Genomic DNA, 22784 nt, shown 5'->3' with positions numbered 1-22784 from the left:
ACAACAACAATGATAATAAGAATAAGACTCACAAATGGATTTATGTCCCGCCTTTCCCTACGGATCGAGGCGGGTTACAATGGCACCCCCCAAAAAATCAATAAAAATAATAAAGTACGTATAAAAGTAATACTACATAATCCCTTATTTCTCCAACAATGAATGAGAGAGGGAGGGGAAGAGGAATGAAAGAGTCGTGTTTGTGTGTGTGTGTGTCGAGGTTTCTGTGTGTTTGTGTATGTGTGAGAGAGTGAGAGGTTGTGATTGTGTGAGGCTTCTAGGCAAACTCCTGAATCAGCATCAGTGGTGATGGTGGTGGTGGGGTTTGTGTTTTGGGTGGCTTAGGAGTCCTAGTGGGTCTGAGAGATGTAGGACCAAGATGTGTGTTTGTGAGGTAGGGAAGGAAGGGGAAGTGGTCCCAGGTGGTGTGGGGTTTTCTTTTAGGGACTAGGAGTCCTGATGAGTCTGAGAGATGTGGGACACGCACACATATATCTCTGTGTGTTTGTGTGTGTTTGTGAGGTGGGGAAGGAAGGGTCCTCTTGTTTGGGGGGGAAAAAGTGGGTCCCAGTTGGTATGGGGTTTTCTTTTAGGGACTAGGAGTCTTGGTGGGTCTGAGAGATGTGGGATCAATATGTATATCTCTCTAGGGGTGTGTGTGTGTGTTTGAGAGGTGGGGAAGAAAGGGAGAGGGTCCTCTGTTTGAGGGAGAAAAGTGGGTCTCAGCTGGTGTCGGGTTTGCCCTTGATGACTAGGAATCCTGGTGGGCTTGAGAGACAAAATGTACAGGATGTCTCTCTGTGTGTTTGTGTTTGTGTGAGAGATGTGGGACCATTGTGTAAGTCTCTCTGTGTTTGTATATGTTTGTGTGTGTGTGTGTTTGTGACCTGGGAAAGAAGAGGTTTTCTTTTCCTGGTGTGGGGTTTTCTGTTGGGTGACTTGGTGGGTTTGACAGGCCTGGGGTGAAGATGTATGCCTCTGTTTGTGTGTGTTTGTGTTTATGAGATGGGGAAGGAGTGGGGTCCCTTGTTTGGGGGGAATAAGTGGGCCACTGTTGGTGTGGGGCTTCCTCTTAGGGGACTGGGAGGCCTGGTGGAGTTGAGAGATGTGGGGCCAAAATGTCTCTCTCCGTCTGGGTGTGTGTTTGTGTGTATTTGTGGAGTGGGGAAGGAGTGAAGATCCCCCTGTTTGGAAAATAATGGGGCCCTTCTGCTGTGGGGTTTTCCTTTGCTGACTAGGAGTCATGGTAGGCCTGAGAGAGGAAGGACCAAGATGTATTTCTCTTTCTCTCTGTGTATGTGAAGGGAAGGATTTGGGGGTCCCTTATTTGGGAAATAATGCTATTCTCTCTCTCTCTCTCTCTCTCCCCCAAGATTGGGTTCTTGCATTTGGGGCGGTGTTGTCTGCACAACCCCCAAAAGACCAGGGTTGTGTGTGTGTGTGTGTTGCAAAGGGAGTGGGCTGTGCTTTTGCGCTTGGATCCTGGGGAGGTCATTTGAGGTAGGAGGAGGATGATGGCTCCCAGCTCCACGCTGCAAGGGAGGAGGCTGCTTATGCTTAAAAGCTTTGGCAGGGAGCCCAGTAGCAGCAGCAAGAGAAAGAGGATGAGGACACACTGCCTGCCCTAAAATACGGGAGGGGGGCCGGGGGGGGGGGGGGGGGGAGGAGAGCTGCAAACCACCACCTCCTTGACCCTGGCCCCCTTCACTGTCTATAATATGGGGGGAGAGAGCTGCAAACCATCCCCTCCCCAGCCCCTTTCAGTGTGGCATTGATAGGGAATGGAGAGACTGGTGTGTTGTGTCTCTTTCTGTCACACAACATGGGGCCTTTGCTCCCCCCAAGGCTCAAAGCGGGATTGCTCCTAAAACCATGGACCCAATTTTGTGTGTGTGTGAGGGGTTTAAAGAGTTGTAACTGCATTAAATGTATATATATTCAGACCCTTGACCTCCCTGATTGTACCTGTCCAGTGATTCCCAGTCTTTGGTCCTCCCAAGTGTTTTGGATTTCAGCATCCACAATTCCTGAGTGTTGGCCAAGGTGGCTGGGTTCAAAACACTTGCAGGACCAAACTTGGGGAATCACTGAATGAGGTCTTCCTCTCTTGCTACCAGCTTCTACCTTTCCTAACATTAATGACTTTTCTAATGAGTTGTGCCTTCTCATGAAGTGGCCAAAGTGCAACAGCCTTAATTTAGTCATCCTGTCTTCCAGGAAGAGGTCAGGCTTGATCTGTTCTAGAATACTGGCTTACTTGTTGTTGTTGTGTTCCTTCAAATTGTTTCTGACTTGTGGCAACCGTAAGATAAACCTACCATGGAGTTTTCTTGGCAAGAGTTGTTCAGAGGAGGTTTGCTATTGTCTTCCTCTGAGGCTGAGATAGTGTGGCTTGCCCAAGGTCACCCAGTGGGTTTCATGGCCAACCTGGAATTGAACCCTGGTCTCCAGTCAGTCATTCTGGCCTCCAGGAATTGTTCAGGCTTGATCTGTTCTAGGATATTTGCATGTACATAATGAGGGGTCATGGAGATGGGATCCAAGGCATTTTTATGCACGGTTTCTTAAAATAATTTTGAGCATAAAACGAATACTGAACTATCAGAAAGAAAGGTGTCACTGCCTTAGCCACCGATGTAAACATTTTTGGATTTGGGAATATTTCAGATATCAGAATTTCAGATAAGTGAGACTCAACCTGTATTGGTCTCTTCCCATATATTGCCTGTTGTTTTCCCCATGGGAGGAGGAAATTCTCATTCATCCCATTCGTTTGGATAATTTCTCATTATAGGGACACAGCTTTGTTTCTGAAAAATCTGTAGAAGTACAATGTTTTTTAAACCTGGTTTGAAACAAATATGTCAGGTTACAGCTCAGTGTTCATAATCTGTGGGCTAAATTTTCTTCTAGTCCTGACCACTGTACACCGACTGGATTTCTTAGATTTATCTGTTCACATGATTGATAAAATGTTTTTAGTCTAGTTGGAACTAACTAGCAAGATGCCAACCCGTGGATGATACAACACTGCAAAATTAGTGCAGTTTGACACCACTTTAACTGTCATGGTGGAATCCTGGGATTTGTAGCTTATTGTGACACCAGGGCTGTCTGAGAGAAAAGGCTGAATATTTCACAAAGCCCTGTTATGTGTAACCACCAACCTACGTTCAAGAGGTGCTTGGACACCCATCAGGTTTCCTCTGAAGATCTCACGTTTCTGGCAGGCTCATGCGGCATGCCTAAATACCTTAAAGGCACCAAATCCCATCAGATCTTGGAAGCTAACCAGGGTCAAACCTGGTTACTACTTTGATGGGAGATGGCCAATAAATGCCAGATGCTGTAGGCTATATTTGAGAAGAAGGAACTGACAAAGCCTCTGAATTTTCTTTGCCTAAGAGAATCTGTTAAATTCATGGGGTCACCATAAGTCATCAGGTGACCTGAGGACACATACACACTCACCCACACACAGCCCTTGCAAAATGATTGCAAAAACAATCATTTGAAGGGGGTTTTTTGGCCAGTGGTAGTAAAATAGTTGACATTTTCTTTGTCCCATATCACTGCAATCCTGTGTGTGTATATACCTGAAGCTTGCATATTGGGCTTCATTATATATTTGAATAAATGATTATAATCCACGAAACACATGCTAAAAAAATGTCCCAACCACAGGTGCCACAAACACCCTTTTTTCCTTGTTTATTCTCAAACTAGCACAGCTACCTCTGAAAGGCTCCAAAATGAAGAATGTTGAATTGGTGCCCCATCCACCATTACTGTGATTTAGTCTGAATACTGTACTATGTACTGGCCTTGCGGCACAGTCTTAAAAACTTCAAATCTCTCCCTCCTCCCAATCTGCTGCCTGGCATAACAGTCTGCCAGTTTGTCTGTGCCTCCTACACAGACAGGCATGTAGTAACAGGAAGAAAAGTTGCTCTCTTCTTTGTAACAGCACAGGGTAGTATAAGCAAATGGTCTCAGAAGATGCTACCGCAACATGAACTACTGTGTTCCCTGCAGATGGCTAAAAGGCAGTTATAAATTGAAAAAGGTCTAGCTATCTGTAGTCTTATAAAGCATCATAGAATATTGAGTGACACCCTCCATTTTTGACATTTATATGCCTTTTCTTTTATATTACATAATAGAGATAAGCATCTGGATCTTGTAAAAAGACACATAAGAAAATTTTAAATGACAAAACAGTGTTTAGTTATAACAAAATGTCTGTGGGAGCGATAGAGCTAATTTAAATTTTTACAAAACTGTCATTAAATTTTATGTTGGAAAAGGTATACAAGTGCATTTTCTAGTTCATGAATGGCAGTGCAGCTGTGTTTTCTGCTGTAAAGTTGTGTGTGGCATACATAATAAACTTTGTGTTAAGAAACTTTCTTGTTGTCTGTCATATATATTTTTTGTTATCTTACTCCAAACTCTTTATGTTTTCTTCCTTATTATTTTGTCTGCTTTATTTCATCTTCATAATTTCACCCACTTTTAAATTTGCTTAACCATTAAAATAACTGCACTGTAAGGGGAAAGAAAGTTTACTGCTGCACTTAGGTGTGATATGATCTCTGAGCTACCGTATATGTGTGTAACCTTGTGTGTAAGTTAAGGACAGGTTTTGGGGCCAAAATTATGGATTTTGATATGACCTGTGTATTAGTAGAGGGTAAAACCTAGGGGCATGTAACAAAGGATGTAAAGGATGAAGCAAAGAAAACAAGGCCATAAATGTTTGTGCTCACCCTAAAAGCTGGATGGATGAGAAGGAAACTCCCACCACCATTTTCCCATCCAGGTACTGTATTAAAAAAAGGTCAGACATGGTACTGCGGCAAAGAGAGTAGAGGAGGTTGATGGTTTTTAAGGTTCTTATAGGATGCTTTAAGCTCTTGCCTTACTCTAAGCAAAGAAAGGGATGGTTCCTTTTTTGATTGGATTTACAGTACTGTACAGTGCTTATGTTGACCCATGGATAAGTTGACCTGTTTTTTGGGTGTCAATTTTTTGACTAAAACGTCTAGACTTACAAACAAATATATACAGTAGTTTACATTGGAGCGGTAAAGGACACTGTTTTCTTTGTGTTTAAAATTTCATACAATAATATGACTTGCAAGAAATGTTAAAGGATTTCATAGGTCTGTATCTCATTTTGAGCAGATGTGGAGTAATAAAATTGTGTTTAATGCTATAATCATGTCCATAATCCTAAAAAGTAAGTCCAGCTGAGTTCAGTGAAGCTCCTGCTCAGGTGAATGTTGCATAGAGTTGCAGCTTAAATTGAACATAAGTGGTTCAGGTATGGCACATTTGTACAGAGATTATTACAGTGAAAGTGGTAAAGTTCATTGCTTTTACAAAACATAAGAACTCTTTCAGCTTGCTCAGCAAATGACATTTTTATGCCTTGTTGGCATCCTTCAGTGGTATATTTTCTGTGAAAGATCTGAATTCAGCATTTTTATATAACTCTCCTAAGAAGTGGAGCAGTTCTCAGCTTTATGCTTAAGGCACATAGTTTTTATATACATTGCATATCTTGAGATTTTCCCTCTCAACAATAGGGTCAATAAATTGGTCATACTTTGTGTCATCTTGGTCATATTGACTGTGATACCTGGGATTGGTAAGCATTGTATGATATTTTAAAATAGCTTTCAAACCAGACGAACAAGAATTCAGACTTGTTCTCACTTCATGCCTCTGCTTGAGAATCTTGAAATTTTAAACTTGAAATGTATGTATGTATTTATTCCATATGCAATCCTGCCTGGGCTTGAAATGTATATGTTTGTTTATTCTACTTGTAGTCCAGCCTCTCCTCCAGGGAGTTCAAGATGGCATGAAAGGCTGTGGATGTGAGGCAATAATTCTGATGCACATATTGAGCTCTGTTTATGTGCAGGAATGTTCTTATTTGTGGAAATCTTTGTGCCCAGTTCTTTTCATTCAAGAGGAAGACTTTGCATGAACATCTCTTCAATTTTAACAGTCTTCCATACTAATTCCATATTTATCAATCTGAATTTTTACATTGTGGCTTTGAAGATTTAGTTTGCTTAGATTTTTTTTTTATATTGGCTTTTTAAAAATCTGGTGACGACTCTCTTCAGCATAATAGGTTTCTATTGGTAGGTCTTTTGTGTTTGTGTGTCTATACAATAAACATTGCTATAACATGCAGAAACATGTGTATCCAGCCAGCATGGTGCAGTGGCTTGAGCATTGGCATATGACTCTGGAAAGCAGGGTTTAAATCCCCACCCAGCCATGGAAACCAAGTAGAATCAGAGTTGGAAGAGACCACAAGGGCCATCCAGTTCAACCCCCATGCCATGCAGGAAATCTAAATCAAAGCGTCCCCAACAAATGGCCATCCAGCCTCTTCTTAAAGACCTCTAAGGAAGGAGACTCCACTACACTCCAAGGGAGTTTGTTCCACTGTCAAACAGCCCTTACTGTCAGGAAATTCCTCCTAATGTCGAGGTGGAATCTCTTTTCCTGGAGCTTGCATCCATTGCTCCGGGTCCTAGTCTCTGGAGCAGCAAAAAATAAGCTAGCTCCCTCCTCAATATGACATCAAGTATTTAAACAGGACTGTCATATCACCCCTTAACCTTCTCTTCTCCAAGCTAAACATCCCCAGTTCCCTAAGTGTTCCTCATAGGGCATGGTTTCCAGACCCACATTCTCTCAGTCTCAGAGGATAGCAGTGGCAAGGCTCCTCTGAAAAAATGTTGCCCAGAAAACACTGATTGGTTCACCTTAAGGTTGCCATAAATTGGAAATGACTTGAAGGCATACCACAACAAAAAATAATTTCACCTATATTCATATTACACACACAATTAGATGTGCATATCTCTGATTGTTTATTAAAAAAACAGATCATATCCATCTTTGCAGTGGTTTCAGTTGAAAAAAAGGATTATATTAAAATATTAATCTATTTATTATTTATAAAAATATTTATATTCTGCCCTATATCAAAATTTCATGGCACAGTAAAAGTAAAATAATGTGTGCCTTCAAGCCATTTGTGACTTATGGTGACCTTATCATTTTATGCAGATTAAAAAAATTAAAAATAATGCTAATAAATTAAACAAAAACATATTAAATAATTTGAAAAGTTAAACATTATTTAAAATGGTTAAAACAATTTAAAACCACACGTATAAACATTTTTGTAGTAAATTAGTTAGGCCCCAAAAGCAGATATCATTTTACATGGCATCAAAAGTAAATCAGTTGGACCTTTGAAGGGAGGACATTCCTCAACTGCTGTGTTAAAAGTGGGGAAGTTCTGTCCCACATCTTTATACTGTATAGTCCTCATTGGTGAGACATAGAGGTGGCTCCCTCCATAAGATCTCAGTTCTTGAGCAGACATATTTTGTGAGTTGTGCTCCTTTTAATATCTAGGCACCAAGTCATTTAGGGCTTTAAATGTCATAACAGGCACCTTGAATTCAAACCAAAGTGCAGTGACAGCTGTAAAAGTCGTGTAAGAATTGTCTATATGGTATTTTTGTGCTCATTTTAGCTGTTGCATTTTGCAGTAGCAGCAGCTTCCAAGCTGTCCTCAAGCGCAGCACATTATAGTAGTATAATCAGGAGATCACCAGTGCATGAACTACTGTTGCTAAATTAGCTAGTCATTGTAAAATGAGCACAGTGGGTCATATTCACATATTTAAGGGATAAATCAGTCTCAAACATTGATAATACAACTGGAGGAATTTTACAGTATAAACCATTTTGTCAGTTTCAATCTGATGATAGTTCAAGACATGAGTGTGCTCTTGGGCCTACATGCACCCCCAAGACTATTTTTGAAGGCCTTGATCCCACCAGACATCCTGTAACACACTTTGTCTCCCACTTAGGTGACTTGTGTCTTCTGGAAATGACAGTTTAAGGAATGACAGTTTACTTTTTAAATAGGTTGCAGCCCCCCCCCCCCGCACTAATTAATTTTCTTTTTACAAAACCAGAAGTGTGCATCTGGCCCATTTCCATATTTGTTTTGTCTTGAAGAGGCATTTTAAGTTGCCAGGAAGGTTTCAGAGGCACAGAATTGCTCTTGGGATCTGTCCCAGTTGCTCATCCTAGTCTAAAGTCACATTCCTAATCATGCTTACTTCAGAGTAAGATAAGTTGAAATGAATGGGATGTATCTCCATAAATATGATTATAATTGGGTTTAAACTCATGTAACAAAGAGTTGGTGTGGTGGTTTGGATGTCAGACTAAAATTCTGGGTAACCGGAGTTCGAATCTCACTTAGTCATAGAAGCATGCGCACACACACAGACACACACACACACACACACACACAGAGTTGGCCTCCAGTAGCCACGGATTCTTTATCCATCCAACCATTTTTGTTGTTAACTGCCCTTGAGTCAATTTTGATTCATGGTGACTCTATGGATGAGAACATCCCCAAGACCCCCTGTCCCCCACCGCCCTGCTTAGGTCCTGCAACCCCATACCCATGACCACCTAAACAGAATCCATTCATCTGGCATGTGACCTTCCTCCCTTTCTGTTTCTCTCCACCTTTCCCAGCTTTATTGTCTTTTCCAGTGAGTCCTTCTCATGATGTGTCCGAAGTGCAACAGCCTCAGTTTGGTCATTTTGGCTTCCAGGAAGGTTTCCGGCTTCATCTGTTCTAGGACCCATTTGTTTGTCCTTTTGGCTGTCCATAGGATCCTTAGCACTCTTCTCCAGCACCACATCTCAAATGAACTGATTTTCATCCCATTTTCTTTCTTAACTGTCCTGCTCTCACATCCATACATGGTAACAGGGAAAACAATGACTTGTAGGATTCTAACTTTTGTGCTGAGTTGTATATCTTTGCATTTTAGAATCTTTTCTAGTTCTTTCATAGCCACCCTCCCCATTTTTAATCTTCTTCTGATTTCCTGATTACAGTCCCCATTTCTATCAATGTTTGATCCCAGACATGGCATTCTTTTACTATTTTTACTTCTTCATTTTCTGGGTTGAACTTGTGAAGGTCCTCGGTGGTCATTATTTTGGTTTTCTTTATGTTCAACATTAAGCCTTAGTTTGTTCCTATCTCCATATTGTTTTTCTTTTCTTTTCTTTATTGCTTGTAGTATTTTTTCTGTCACTCATGTTTTTTTCTCTTTCTTTTTGTTTATTGAAAATGTCTGTCTGTATTCTTCTTTTATTATGACCCTAGCTTCAGACCATAGTCCCTCTGGTTCTTGGTCTATTATATTTAGTACAGTCGCCCCTCCTATCTCATGGATCTGACATCCGTGACCTCAATTATGTGCGGAAAGTTTACCTCCATAATGTCTAATGGCGCGTGCGCCCGGGCCACATGCACAGGCGTGCCCTATTCAAGCCTATGAGGCTTGAATACACGCAAGCGTCTGTTTTCACGGGAGTTCGTTGAGTCCAGAACAGATCTCCCACACAAACAGAGGGCCAACTGTACTGTGAATCTGTTTCTTATGTTGTTTCTTATGTCTGTTTCTTATGTTGTCAGTAAATTCTGTTGAGATATTATTTAGATCATATGTTGGTATAATCATTGATTTAATTTTTTTCTTGTGTCTTACTCTTATTTTTAATATGAGTATTTCGTGATCTGTGCCACAGTCGGCACCTGGTCTAGTCTTGGCCACCGGTATAGAGTTGTGCCATCTTTTACTTCCAATTATATAATCTGTTTGATTTTTGTGTTGACCATCTGGTGATGTCCATGTGTATAGCCTTCTTTCTGGTTGTATAAAAATGTGTTTGCAATGACTAAGTTGTTGGCTTCAGATGTTCACCTGCTTCGTTTCTTCTGTCTAATCCAAATCTGCCTACATTTTTTATTCTTCTTTGTGTCCAGTGTTTGCATTCCAATCTCCAGTGATCAGTTTGACATCGTGTTTTGGTGCGCTGTCAATTTCTTCCTGTACTTCTTAATAGAATCTATCAATTTCTTCCTGTTCTGCCTCTGTGGTTGGTGCATATACTTGAATTATGGTGAAGCCATCCTTGGCTTGACATTACTCAAAACAAAATGTAAATTCCAAAAAGCAAATCTTGATTTTGCCATTTTATATAATTGACACCCATTTTACTATGCCATTGTATTTAATGGGACTTGAGCATCCATGAATTTTGGTATCCATGGGGGCTTCTGGAACAAAACAGTGGATACCAAGGACTCACTTTATACAGCCAAGCAGTTTTTCTTTAAGAGCTACATATCTTAAAGAAGAGCTGCTTGATAATATTTTGTTATAGTTTTGAAAGATGATTTCAATTTTTCTCAGATGAGCATAGTTGAAGATGGATGTATTTTCTCAATAGCTGGACCATCTACTAGCTAATCCTCTATTTTCTAAATGGATCAAGGGATGAGATTGTTTGAAGTGGCACTGTCCTTTGTGGTTTCTTTGGCTCACACACATGGATTTCACATCTGTGTAGAAACTCCATTTGAAAAATTCTGGAGCTGAGGAGCTTGGCAGACCTTACCTTTCTCCCTAAAGTAGTGTTGTAGTTCCATCTCATCCAGAACATCATCTTCTTTAGTTGTTATCCACAACCGACTTTACATTGTATGGATGTACACCAGGTTCTGACATTTGGCATTCACTGCATGGTGGCATTTCGTAGTTCCAACAGGCTCTTAGTTTGTTATGTTTGTTTGCTAAAAGGGGGCAGCAGATTTCTTCAGCGCAGTTCTCCAATTGGATTGTACAGGGCATCAAACTCACTTCTGAATTGGCTAAACAGTCTGTTCCACTCAGCTTGTGGTCACGCTCCAGCAGAGCAATCATTTCTTCATTTGCTTTGCTTCATGGCATTCCCTTGCTTGAACTCTGCAAAGCTGCTGCTTGGTCATAGTTGTCCAACACTGTAGACTGGATTGCAGAGCCGAAATGGATGCCAAGCCTGGACATGCTGTACTTTATTCTGTTCTTCAATGATCTGACCCACCAACCTATGGTAGGTAGTCACCCATTTGTGTGAGGCACAGAGACCACGAAGAAAAATAACAGATGGTTTACCTGTAACTGTGGTTCTTCCACTGGTCATGTCTACCCTCGCACAAACCCGCCCTACTTCCCCTTTTCCAGGTCCCTGTACACGTCATGGCAGGCTTCAAAACATGGCAGGAACAGTAACTTGGTGGGCTAACTCTAGGACATGTGTGGTAACTGAGAGGGGGCAGGGTGAGGGGACAGGGTTTCCACCAAGCCACTCAGCTCTAGTACTTTCTGAATGGAGTCTCTGTGGAGGCATGAAACTCATTTGTGTGATGGCACAGATTGCCACTCAGAGAATCACAGTTGCAGGTAAGCAACCTGTTCTTTTCTGCTACTGTACAGAAGAAATACAGTAGAATATGTATGTTTGATTTTTTAGGTTTTATCGCTTTGTCTAGTGTAAACAGAACTAGTGAGGTTATATTTGAAAAAATAACATATCTTAGTTTCACACAACTGTTGAAGTTGTACTGAAATAAATTATTGTTCATAAGATCATTTTCTTTAGATTTCTAATTTACAAAGTTAATTTTTTGAGATTCAGGATTCAGTGCTATACAGAGTGAGATTAAGGGTACATTGCTGTGTTTTATCTGTTTGTCATTATAATTGCGTTCAGTTGGACTTAACTTCTGTCTTTCTGTTTTTTATTTCTGATTTCTTTCTTTCTTTGATTTATATTCTATATTTCTTTCATGGCCGATATGCAAGACAACTTTTAGTAGAATCTAAAAAATAGCAGCAAAAACACAATTATAAACTAAAATATTTAAAAGTTCAATTGTCCTTAAAAAGTCCTGTCTGTATCAAACAGTCAATTGCCAAAGATCTGCCAGTGGAAGAATAACAGAGAAGGGAACTATACTAGACTCTAGGGAAACTGTTTCAGTCCTAAACTGATGCCTGTTATCACTAATGGACTGTATAATGGTGAACTAATTGAAACTTAATCCAGACAAGACAGAGGTGCTCTTGGTCGGTAAAAAGGTAGATCAGGGAATAGGGATTCAATCTTTGCTGCATGGGGTTATGCTCCTCCTGAAGATGCATGTCTGCAGTTTGCATGTGTTGTTGGATTCAACCCTGAGCCTGGAAGCTCAGGTTTTGTCAGTGGCCGGGAATGCATTTGCACAATTAAGGTCTGAGTGGCAGCTGCACCTATTCCTTGAGATATCAGATCTGGCCATGGTAACACATGGCCTAGTTACATTCCTGTTGGATTGCTGACACTCACTCTACATGGGGCTGTCTTTGAAGAGTCTTCAGAAACTTCAGCTGGTTCAAAGATCTGCAGCCAGTTTGCAGACTGGGGCTGGCTACAGGGAACACACAACTCACTTATTGAGTCTGTTTCTGGGCACAATTCAAAGTGCTGTTTTTGACCTGTAAAGCCTTATACAGCTGAGGTCCAGCTTATTTGGAGGTCAGTATTCTCCTTTATGGACCTGGCCATTTTTTGAGATCTGCTGGGGAGGTCCTTCTCTTTGTCTCACAGGTGCATCTGGTGGAAACACAGGAAAAGGCGTTTTCACTGGCTGCCCCCAGGCTCTGGGACTCCCCTCCCAGAAGGGTTAAACTGGCACCAGTGGTGTCCCACACTGGGGTGTCACCCGGTGCAGAAAGTGGGGCTTGGGGGCACAGCCAAAAGGGCACACGCTCAACTCCCTGTCCTGTGGGGCAGTGCTGGGCCCTCTTCCTCCGTGTCTCACGTGGCTTTACCTGGAAGTAAAGCTGCATGCTGGGTGTCCCCCCCCCCCCGTGGTTCTGTTTCGATTAATCTTTACAGAATGACTATACAGGGCCCTGTCCTGCCTAAACAGCATGCTGATTTTTTTATTCGTTTTTTTTTTGTGTTGGTTTTTTAAAATGGATTTTAACTGGCTTAAATTTTCTTCATAATTTCATCACTTTTTAACTGTTGTATTTTTATGAATTTTCAACTATTTTTAAAAACTTCTTGTAAACTGCTTTGAGTCCCAAACTAAGAAAAAGATGGGCTGTAAATGCAAGTTGAGAACTCCTAATCTGGAAATCTCCAAACTGCCAAAATCCAAACACCTTTGAACACTGATGTGATGCTTTGAGACTTCAATTTTAGAGTATTTTGGATTAAATAAGTAGCATAATCAAATCCTGTGCTACGTTAGAGATTGTTCAAGGAGACCCTTTGTGTAATATGAAAGTCACATATAATCTAGAAAGCTCTTTTTCCTGCCTGAAATGAATGACATAGGCGGGTTACAGACCGCCACTAACGACGCACTCCATGCGTGCTAGGGTTAGGAAGGGGTGTGTTAGGGTTAGGAAGAGTCGCCCCTTCCTAACCTGCCCTGGCTTCAACACGCATGGAGCGCGTCGTAAATGGCGGCGCCCATCCACATGGGCACCGCCATTTTGATGTCTTGGACGCTGTGCATCCAGAAGTGACGCCATGAGGGCGTGCTTCGCCCCTCGCAGCGCCACTTCCATGTTTCGAAAAGGAGCACCATTTTGGCACTCCTTTTTCGCTGCACCGGGAAGCCTCGCAGTCTGGTCGCTGGGGCTTCCCTCCGCAGCGAATGGCGGCAGTGGGAAAACGGCCCCTTGAGAGCCATCTGTAACCCACCATTGTGTTCTCTCTAGGCCTTTTTTAGGTCCTCTAGTGTGATTCGGAGGTTTGTTTCTGCCAGATGTTGACCATCAAGTCACACTGGAGGACCTAGAGATTCCAACTCCCATTTTTCATTGTCTCCACCATGGAAAAAGTTACTGGTAAACTCAAAACAAACCCCTATCGTTGTCATCTTCTTCCCCACCTCTTTCACTCTCAGTGAAGTGCTACTGGTTGTTGCTGCCACTGCCTGTGTTCACTTCAATTTTCATAATGTGAGGTTGGAGGGAGATGCAGCTGGAGAAAGATGTAAGGATCTGTGGAATTGTGGGAGGTGTGGATTTGTGCTAAGCACTGTGCTTGGATTCCCATCATTTCACAGATGCTTGTATCTCTCTCCAGCTTCTCAAATACAGTGGATGTACATACTACGCTACTTGTATTCCAAAATCCAAAAAACTTTGAAACATTGCTGGTCCTAAGCATTTCAGATAAGAGATATTCAATCTGGATGATTATGTTGACGATACTGATAATAATATATGCCTCAACTCCTTTACAGTGGTTTTTCATAGTCTGGGAGCAGCTACTCAGAAGGCCCCCTCTTTGATCCTCACAAGCCTTTTAAAAATAATAATAAAAAAGTTACCTGTGGGGCCACTGGTATTGTAGGAGTGCCCTGGGAGAGTTGGGATAGAAATCTAAACCTATTATCTCACATTCAAAAAATGCATTTTCCAGTATTCTTTTGAGGCACTATAGTATTTTGTATATGCTATATACAAGCCACCTTTCCACACTTGCACCTATAGCTACACAATGATGAGCGTCCCAAACTGTTTGAGAGATAGGTGAAGTATCTTGACTTCTTTTTTCCTGAAAGATCACTACAGGACAGTGTCCCTTCCAGTGGACTGTTACAACCAATGCACTTTGCCTTTTCCTTCTGTCAGTTGTGTAACATTTCATGCTCTAAGTAATTTTCTTAGCACAAGGGGAAAAATAAGTAGTGTAAACCCTGTATCTTTTCTCCTGAGGGTGGTAGAATGATGATGGGGTTATTCTAAAAATGTTTTAGATATTTAAAAGGATTAGGTTAGCTTTTCTCTCTTCTCTTCTTTCATTATTTGTTGCAGTTTCTGTCCTACTTTTCAGATAGGAAAAGGGCAGGAGATAACTTCATACTGTGTAATGTCTAGTTCAGTCTAAGGTTTTTGTTTGGTATTAAAATTATAAGTGGTTTTAAATTGATACTGGGCATTTTACTGGGCTTCTGTCACAAACTGACTGTAATAGGAATTAATTGATGTGGTGCTGGATTTAGAAGACACTAAAGACTTTAAGAATATCTTATCCTTTACACTAAAGGAAAGAAATCAAGTTCTTTTGTGTAGTCTGTTTTGATTCTAATTACAAATTGGGATCATGCTGATCAGGAGAAAATGTGAATGAAACTTTTCTTGAACTTTGAATTATGCTAGAAAAGTAGGAAAAAGAAACGCTGCATTCTAGAAAACAAACTTTTGCATCTCCAGCTCAGTTATAGGGGGAAAAATACTCAGTGCTCTCTTGATTTTTTCCCCATTTTGTTACATATAAAAACAAATATGCTTGGAGTACTAACACCAAGCATAGCTCTTCTGTTCCCCATTGGGTAGGGTAGGGTCTGAGCCGGCTTAGTGTAAAAACCAAAGACAATTTTTGTTGACCTCTAAGGTGTTCAGTTTTACCAGTTTTTAAGAAGATGATAAATACTTAAAGCTTGCAGGCTTGCTGTATCATATTTGATTTTGTACACAAGTTGTTTTACACAAAGTTTTCATTACATGAGCTTATCTTAGCTGAATAAATGTTCTTATACTGTGTGGTACCATAGGGGTGCTTGAAAATGCTGTTACAGTTGTGGATTTCTATAGTCTGAGAAATATATTATGTTCATCCATGAGCAGTCTGAAATAAATCAAAATAATCAAATTATTTTAAAAAGGTACAGAGGCCAGCTATCACATATGGCTTAAAATATCTATAAAGTTGGTGTGCTTGCTTCTTTTACAAGGATAATTCATTATTTCCTACAAATATGAACTAGCATTTTAAATGATTGAATGAAGCATCTCTTTCAAAGTCTGAGAGATCACATAGATTTTGGCCCTGTGTGAGGTGACACCAGATAAATCTTTCACTTTAAAAGTGTGATTTGCTCCTGTGCTTGGATACTTCCTTTAATTATTAGAAGTTATGTACAGGACTAACTTATCTGACAATGCGTTGAACATACATTTTTTTGCCAGTAAATGTTCATTGGAGTTTAAAAAACTCTGAAGACCAGTTCACTGATCAGTGTAATGTTGTCAGCCTTTTGTTGCATGAATGGTATAGGTTCACAATCTGAGATATGGTTCACCCTCCTAGATCACAAAAACATACCACTTCATGCTACGTATATGCAGTCCTATCTTAAAAGACAGGATTGGTTTAAAGATTGATTGGGAGTTGTAGCAGCAGGCATCCTAACATACTTTTTGTCTTTTCTGTCATAAGGCAAATGGGACACTACCATTTTATAAATGGAATACTGCCTTCCAGTCTCAAAAACTAAGCTGTCCTTTTCCTAGCTTATCTGATTTTCCACAGTTCTCCATTGCTTGTTGTATACACATTTTTGTGTGCCCTGGTTCTTCTCTGTTCGCTCTCCATGCTAGAAACAGGTTCAGGTATTTGGCAAGTTGAGGGGCAAAGTCATTGGTTTCTTAGGTAATGTGGAAAAAAAAATACTGCTTTGCACATTAGCCTTTCCCATTACTAGTTTAGAAACATGATGAGGGTTGTGCAGCGTCTTCATCAAAACAAGTCCAGACTTTTCAGTTCCCATTTAAATGCAGCCTGACAGTTTCACACCCAGATTCTGGCAGATTTTGTGAAATTCTCCAAAGTTAGAAGGCAGGTAAATGTTAACAACTGTCAGCCTGTTTAATTTTCTTGAAACTGTCATTAGAGATAAGCTGAAAACATCATTGAAAGCTATTGCTGCCTATTTTAATATTTTCAGTGTTTTATTTTAATTACAGAACACCGAGTATAGGTTGTTTCTTAATCTCTTCAGATAGTGATGCAACATTTTTTCCGCCTGCTTTATCTAATTAAGCTCTCCTACACTAATCAAACAGGTTTCAAACTGGTTGTGTACCTTCAGTTTCTGCTTACTCAGAATTACTCAGAATATTTAATTAAGAGCTGGATTGCATCGTGTGCATAATTCATTATTAATAAAAGAGCACCGTTGGCTAGTTCACACAGCATGCACAGACGTGTCTGTGGTTTGGTAGGTAGCTGTTTAAAATTTAAAAAACAGAGTGAGGTTACATAAAATATCTGTACAATTTATATACAGTATTCCGCTCTTCAGTACAGAGTCGTTGGCTGTAGCTTATTCAGAAATGTTAGAAATAGTGTGATGTTGACATTATATTCTGTGAAGTCCAGACTGACAAAATGATTGGTAGCCACAGTTTGCTTAATGGACAGCATGTCTGCCGCTGCTGATCTTTCCTTGCAGCGTGCAACTCCTGGAGAGAGCCAAATGTGTTCCATGGCACTTTCTTGCTTCCCACAGGGTAAAGGATGTCTAGTGCCTAGTAAGAGGTGGAGGGAAAACTACATGTTACATTAATAATTTAGGTAGCAGCAGCTAGGTTTTCTTTTACCTTTATAAGGAAACAGTTCCAAATTTTACTGAGATTCCTATTGAGTGGTGAGGAGAGGTTTATTCCTAGTCTCCTCAGGTGTGATCCCCCCCCCCGCCATGGTAATCCCACCCAAGCAGAGCTGTGAGGCTTAGACAAACATTTCCATGGTGTCAGTGTGAATGTGTTTTGGGACAATGCTTCTTAACCTATTTTTTCCTAATGTGTCAAAAGTTAATAAAATATTTGTGCTCATAATCTATACCAGTGATGGTGAACCTTTTAGAAGCCGAGTGCCCAAATTGTAATCCAAAACCCACTTATTAATTGCAAAGTTCCATGTCCCTCTGGCTTTCTAGTAACAAACTCTGGCAAACTCTGTGTTGGGGCGATGGCACATGTGCCCACAGAGAGGGCTCTGAGTGCCACCTCTGGCACGCTTGCCATAGGTTCGCCATCACTGTTTCTTATTTTTTGAGAAGCTCTCCACATGTAGCAGACAATGGCTTTCAGTCTGAGTCTGGACTAGGGATCACCACTTTGAGAAGCACAGCCCATAATCCTCTGCCAGACTGAAGGTTTCCATGCCTATAATAGGTTTTCTTGGCAAAATTTGTTCAGAGGGGATTTGCCTTTGCCTTCCCTTGAGGCTGAGAGCATGTGATTTGGTTGGTATCCTGTCCAAATTGTTAACTGGACTTGTGATGTCATAGCTGTTGACAATTCACATGTATGATCATTAACTGTTGAACTTGACTTCAAACATCTACTGTATCAGCCTGCCAGTGCCTTAATAAAAGGGTTTCTGTAATGCCACTGATCAGACTGCTTTGAAATGAGGTCTGCAGTGCTCTCTGGGTTGCTGCGCACCTGGAGAAAAGCTGTTGTGGCAGGAACTGAAGCCGTCTGTCCAGCTTCTTGTTTTTGATGTGCTCCACAACTGAGAGAGTGCTGCAGAGATCATATACCAGTGTCCTCGTCTACAGCATCCCAGAAGCCCCTTGGTTAACGCACTGTCAGGATGAAATGCTACTTTTTTGGAGTGGCATCATCAGACATAACTATGATGACAAAATTCCATCTTTGCAGTTATGTTAGACAATGTAGGCTCTTGGATTTTTAGTTTATTGACTTAATAGAAAAAAATGTTTCATAACTATTTTTTAAAGGCATATGACATCTTCAAAGTGCCTGTCTTTGATTTATTTGAATTCATTATTGGACAGAGCTGGGGAAAAAGTCATCAAATTTCTGTTTGCTAGGAATAATTTGTAAGCACCACAGAAAAATTCTTATAGTTACACTGCTTATGAAGATCTTAGTTAAAAAGAAAGAAATACTAAAAACTTATGTAGGATGCATATTCTATTACCCTGTAAATTGCAGAGGTTATATGGCATGTAAATACATTATGGTGATCCTCAGAATTATAGAATCAAAGAATCACAAGAGTTGGAAGCAACCACAAGGGCCATCCAGTCCTGCCATGCAGGAACTCTCAATCAAAGCACCCTTGACAGATGGCCATCCAGCCTCTGTTTAAAGACCTCCAAAGAAGGAGACTCCACCACTGTCTGAGTGAGTGTGTTCCATTCTTGAACAGCTCTTACTGTCAGGAAGTTCCTCCTAATATTGAGGTGGAATCTCTTTTCCTGTAGCATTCATCCATTGTTGCATGCCCTATTCTCTGGAACAGCAGAAAGTAAGCTTGTTGTTCTTGCATGTTTTGCAGCCTGCTAAGAGGAAATGTTAGTTTGTTATTTCCTCCCTCAATTTAAGTGTTAGAACTTGGGTGAGAAATCTGCTATAGCTTCTTGAAAAAGATATAATGCAGCCTTTCCATTTTCTCCATATATTTTTTTCTAGGACAAGATTTCTGGTTTTGTGTTATTACATGTTTGTCTAAAACTCCTTGGTTTGAATAAAACTGCTCTCTGAAAACCTGAATCCTTCTCTACACCTAAGTAGCAGAAGAATAATTATTTAATTGTGAGAAGCGAGTTAAAATGAAATCATCATCAAAACTTTTTGTTTTCTAGAGAGATGATGGCAGCGATGGTAGCTTGAGTGATAGTCACATTTCTCCTCCAGCCAAACGTACGTTGAAACATGCTGATTCTGTACGCAAAGACAAATCAAAATCTCGCAGTACTGGGCAGCGAGAGGAATGGAGCGTCTCAACTGGACAGTCCCGGTAAGAAAATCAAAATAATATTATTAATAATATTTATTTATTTATATCCTGCTTTTCAACCAAAGACTATCAGAGCAGCTTACATTTAGACATTTCCCTGCCTTCAGGCTTACAATCTAAAAAGTATTCATATATTTTGTCTAATGTAGTGGTTCTCATACCTTTTACCCTTGTAACTTCGTTTATGTCATGCCTCCTTCCCCATTTGACTTAGTGTATAGATAAAAATATTTTATTTGCTTTAGTGTGCATATTTTCATCCTCATATTCATGTATATTACTATTTTAACATCTAATAAAGAAGTAGTCTTCCCTTTCTTCCTCCTCTTTCCCCTCCTCCTCTTCAGACAGTGGCTGCAAGTGCCTTCCTTGCCTTTCTCTTCCTGTCCAGGACAGAAACAGTCTGGGAAGTGGAGGAAGAAGAAGGGACATCAGGGTCTCCAAAGTCTCACACCGCGCCAGCACAACTCTCCCCCTCCCCCTAGGGATCTTGCCCCACAGTTTGAGAATCAGTGTTCTGATGACATCCTCATCATTTTCCTAAACTCTGGAAATCCACTGATAAAATCATGAGCAATGTACACTCTTTTCCAGAAAAAGATGTTAGAGTAATATCTGTTCAGGTTTGGTTTAAGATGTTGCTTAAACCAGCTTCTCTATGACATGTTGGTTCCCATTAGTAACATGTATTTTGTGTCCTGATTTCATGAGGTTATAAATCCACTGACAGTCAGTGATATGGGTTTAGGGAAATGAACTTTAAGTGTGTGTCTTCTTGGGGCAGGAAAGGGAGAGATTAGATGTTGGCGTGTTGCTTTTTGTGCAAGTCCTGTGTTTCTCATAATCTGAACCTTCTTTTTTATTTTCTGCATTTACCCAAAGTTTCTGACTTTATGCATGTGTGCGTGAGATGTAGCTTGTTCCTCTTCCATGCCCCCCTCCAAAACATTTTATTACGAATGACAGAGCTTTGTTTGTGGAAACTCCATCTGTTGCTTACATTAAAACATCTGGAATTCCTTGTGATTGCAGTGCAGTTTTTTGTCTGCTGTGGACACTGTTCTAAATCCCAAACATTTAACTAATTCAAACATCTACATGCAGCAGCTGAAAGCATGTGAATGTTTCTGTGTTTGTTCAGTGTGTACTAAATGGCTCAGTCCCATGTTTGATCTATGGGACTGCTCCATGACAATGGCATGGTTTCCCTGAATTAACGTAAGCAAATTGTATTGTGAAGCTTACTTACCCAAATATGACTTAAAATTGTCTTCAGCATGTATTATGTGTCTAGAATGTGTGGGAGTTTCTTATTCTGCTGTACGTAGGATTTTTTTTTCTTGTTGCATTTGTTTAGAGTAAGCACTGTACTGTCGGCCCTCCATGTCCATGGATTCTACATCCATTGATTCAACTCACCATGGTTCAAAAATACAGATCCAAAAAGCAAGCCTTGATTTTCCTTCTTTTCTATAAGGGACTCAATTTTACTATGCCATTGTATATAATAGGACTTGAGAATCCACAGATTTTGATATCCACAGGGGGTCCTGGAATTAAACCCTAGCAGGTCCACTGTATACCAAGCCCTTTCCTTTCGATTTGCTTTTTCAACATTTACAAATTAAGGATAAATTCCATTAATCCCATTAGGATCCACTCTTTTGTCAGTTCTTCTTGCCTACCAGGGGTGGGGTTCTTGGGATCTACTGTGCACATGCATGCTGCTCATAAATTGAGATGAAAGAGGGGAAAAAGGCATCAAGCCAACTGAAAGGCGTTCCAAGCAGTACATGAGCATGGAATTCTAAGCATGCCACAAGAACCTCCTCATGATCCCTACACAGGTCCTGCTTTTTGAACTATTCCAGTTTCTGACAGTGCTACAGTCCCTAGAGTGTTGAATAAGCGGGAACTTCCTGTTCATTGATAATACAGTGCACCCACGCCATACGCAGATGCACCATATGTGGCTTTCAGAATATGCTGAAACCGTGCAGCAGAAGCAGCAATGGCATGCATGCGTGTCTGTGGTGCGTGCGCTGTGCCGCACCACATGCATGAGCCCCAAGTGCTCAAACATATGTAGTATTTCCCATAGGTGGTGGTGGGGGGTCCTGAATGGATCCCCGCATAAGGAAATGGCCAACTGTATGATATAAAATGTATTCATCTGTGAGATTTCCAGATTTGCACAGATGGATGCTGACATATTGTAGTTTGCACCTGTAATGTTGAAACAGGATTTGTGGTTCTCAGGTTACCTTTGTAGTGATGAATCTTGCAGTCGGTGGTGTGTCTGAGCTTACATACATAGAGTGACTCTTTGAAAAGTCTTTTCTGTTGATAGCTTTTATCAAGCAAACCCACTTCATTTTCTCAGTTTGTGAGCTGGCTGATCTTAAAACAAATCTCCCAAAAGTAAAATACGTTTTTGTAACAAGAGCTTTTAATTCTGTATCTCTCCTGACGATTAAATATTTATTTTAGATGTATGTATCTCTGAAGTATAGTGCAGCTCAAAACATGTGCATGTTGGATTTTCAAAAGTTCAGAGAATTTGTTTTTGCTCAGTTTGGCAAGGAAACTAGTAATGTTTCCACAAGCTTTATGGCCTTCATTGTGCTGGGCATATCAGTAATTGCAAAGGAGACAAAGTATTCTGATTCTTTTCTATACGAATTGCAGGTGTTATAGGAATGGGAAAATGAAGGGGCTGGACATCCCTTTGCCATTCTTATGTTGCCTTACTGTATAGTAAGCTCATACAGAATGCTGTTTTATTGATAATAATATGTATAGCATATGTTAATCTATGTATATATGTGTGTGAATGTATGTGTGTATTCTTAGTAATTCTTACAATATCCCTCTTGTCTAAAGGAATTATGTAACTCTTCAGATATTGTTGGACTGCAAATCCCAGGAATCCTGACCTGTATAGCTCTTGGTGAGGAAATATGGGAAGTGTGGTTTAATGGCATCTGTAAGCCAGTGAGATCCTTGCTCCTGGTGTCACCCTTAAGGGGGTGGGGCTTCCAGGGATGGTATGCTCATCCTTCATTGGCCTGTGCTTTTCTTCTTTCTCAGGACAAGAAGAACAGGATGTTATGGGAGGAAAGTGTGCTCAGCCTCTGTCGGGCCACATCATCCTTCTCCTCAGGATGAGGATGAGGCAGCATCGGGGTGGGGTGGGGTGGGGGTGGGAAGCATGCTTGGCCACCCTGTCCTTCTCAGGAGGAGAAGGACCGGATGGCACG

The 22784-nt window shown here is 40.7% G+C and overlaps 1 protein-coding gene across 2 annotated transcripts in view; it reads left to right on the top strand.

Moving 5' to 3' along the window:
• The window catches only part of ATAD2B (ATPase family AAA domain containing 2B), a 93389-nt gene that overhangs the window by 827 nt on the left and 69778 nt on the right, over positions 1-22784 (top strand). For both annotated transcript variants that reach the window (XM_042469199.1, XM_042469192.1), the window contains exon 2: positions 19370-19524. In XM_042469199.1, coding sequence (XP_042325133.1) covers positions 19370-19524 — 155 coding nt within the window. The remainder of the gene's footprint in view (positions 1-19369; positions 19525-22784) is intronic.

This window comes from Sceloporus undulatus, chromosome 1 (assembly GCF_019175285.1).
Source record: "Sceloporus undulatus isolate JIND9_A2432 ecotype Alabama chromosome 1, SceUnd_v1.1, whole genome shotgun sequence".
Taxonomy (NCBI): domain Eukaryota; kingdom Metazoa; phylum Chordata; class Lepidosauria; order Squamata; family Phrynosomatidae; genus Sceloporus; species Sceloporus undulatus.
The sequence above is the reverse complement of the archived record's forward strand: the minus strand, read 5'-3'. Positions and strand labels throughout refer to the sequence as shown.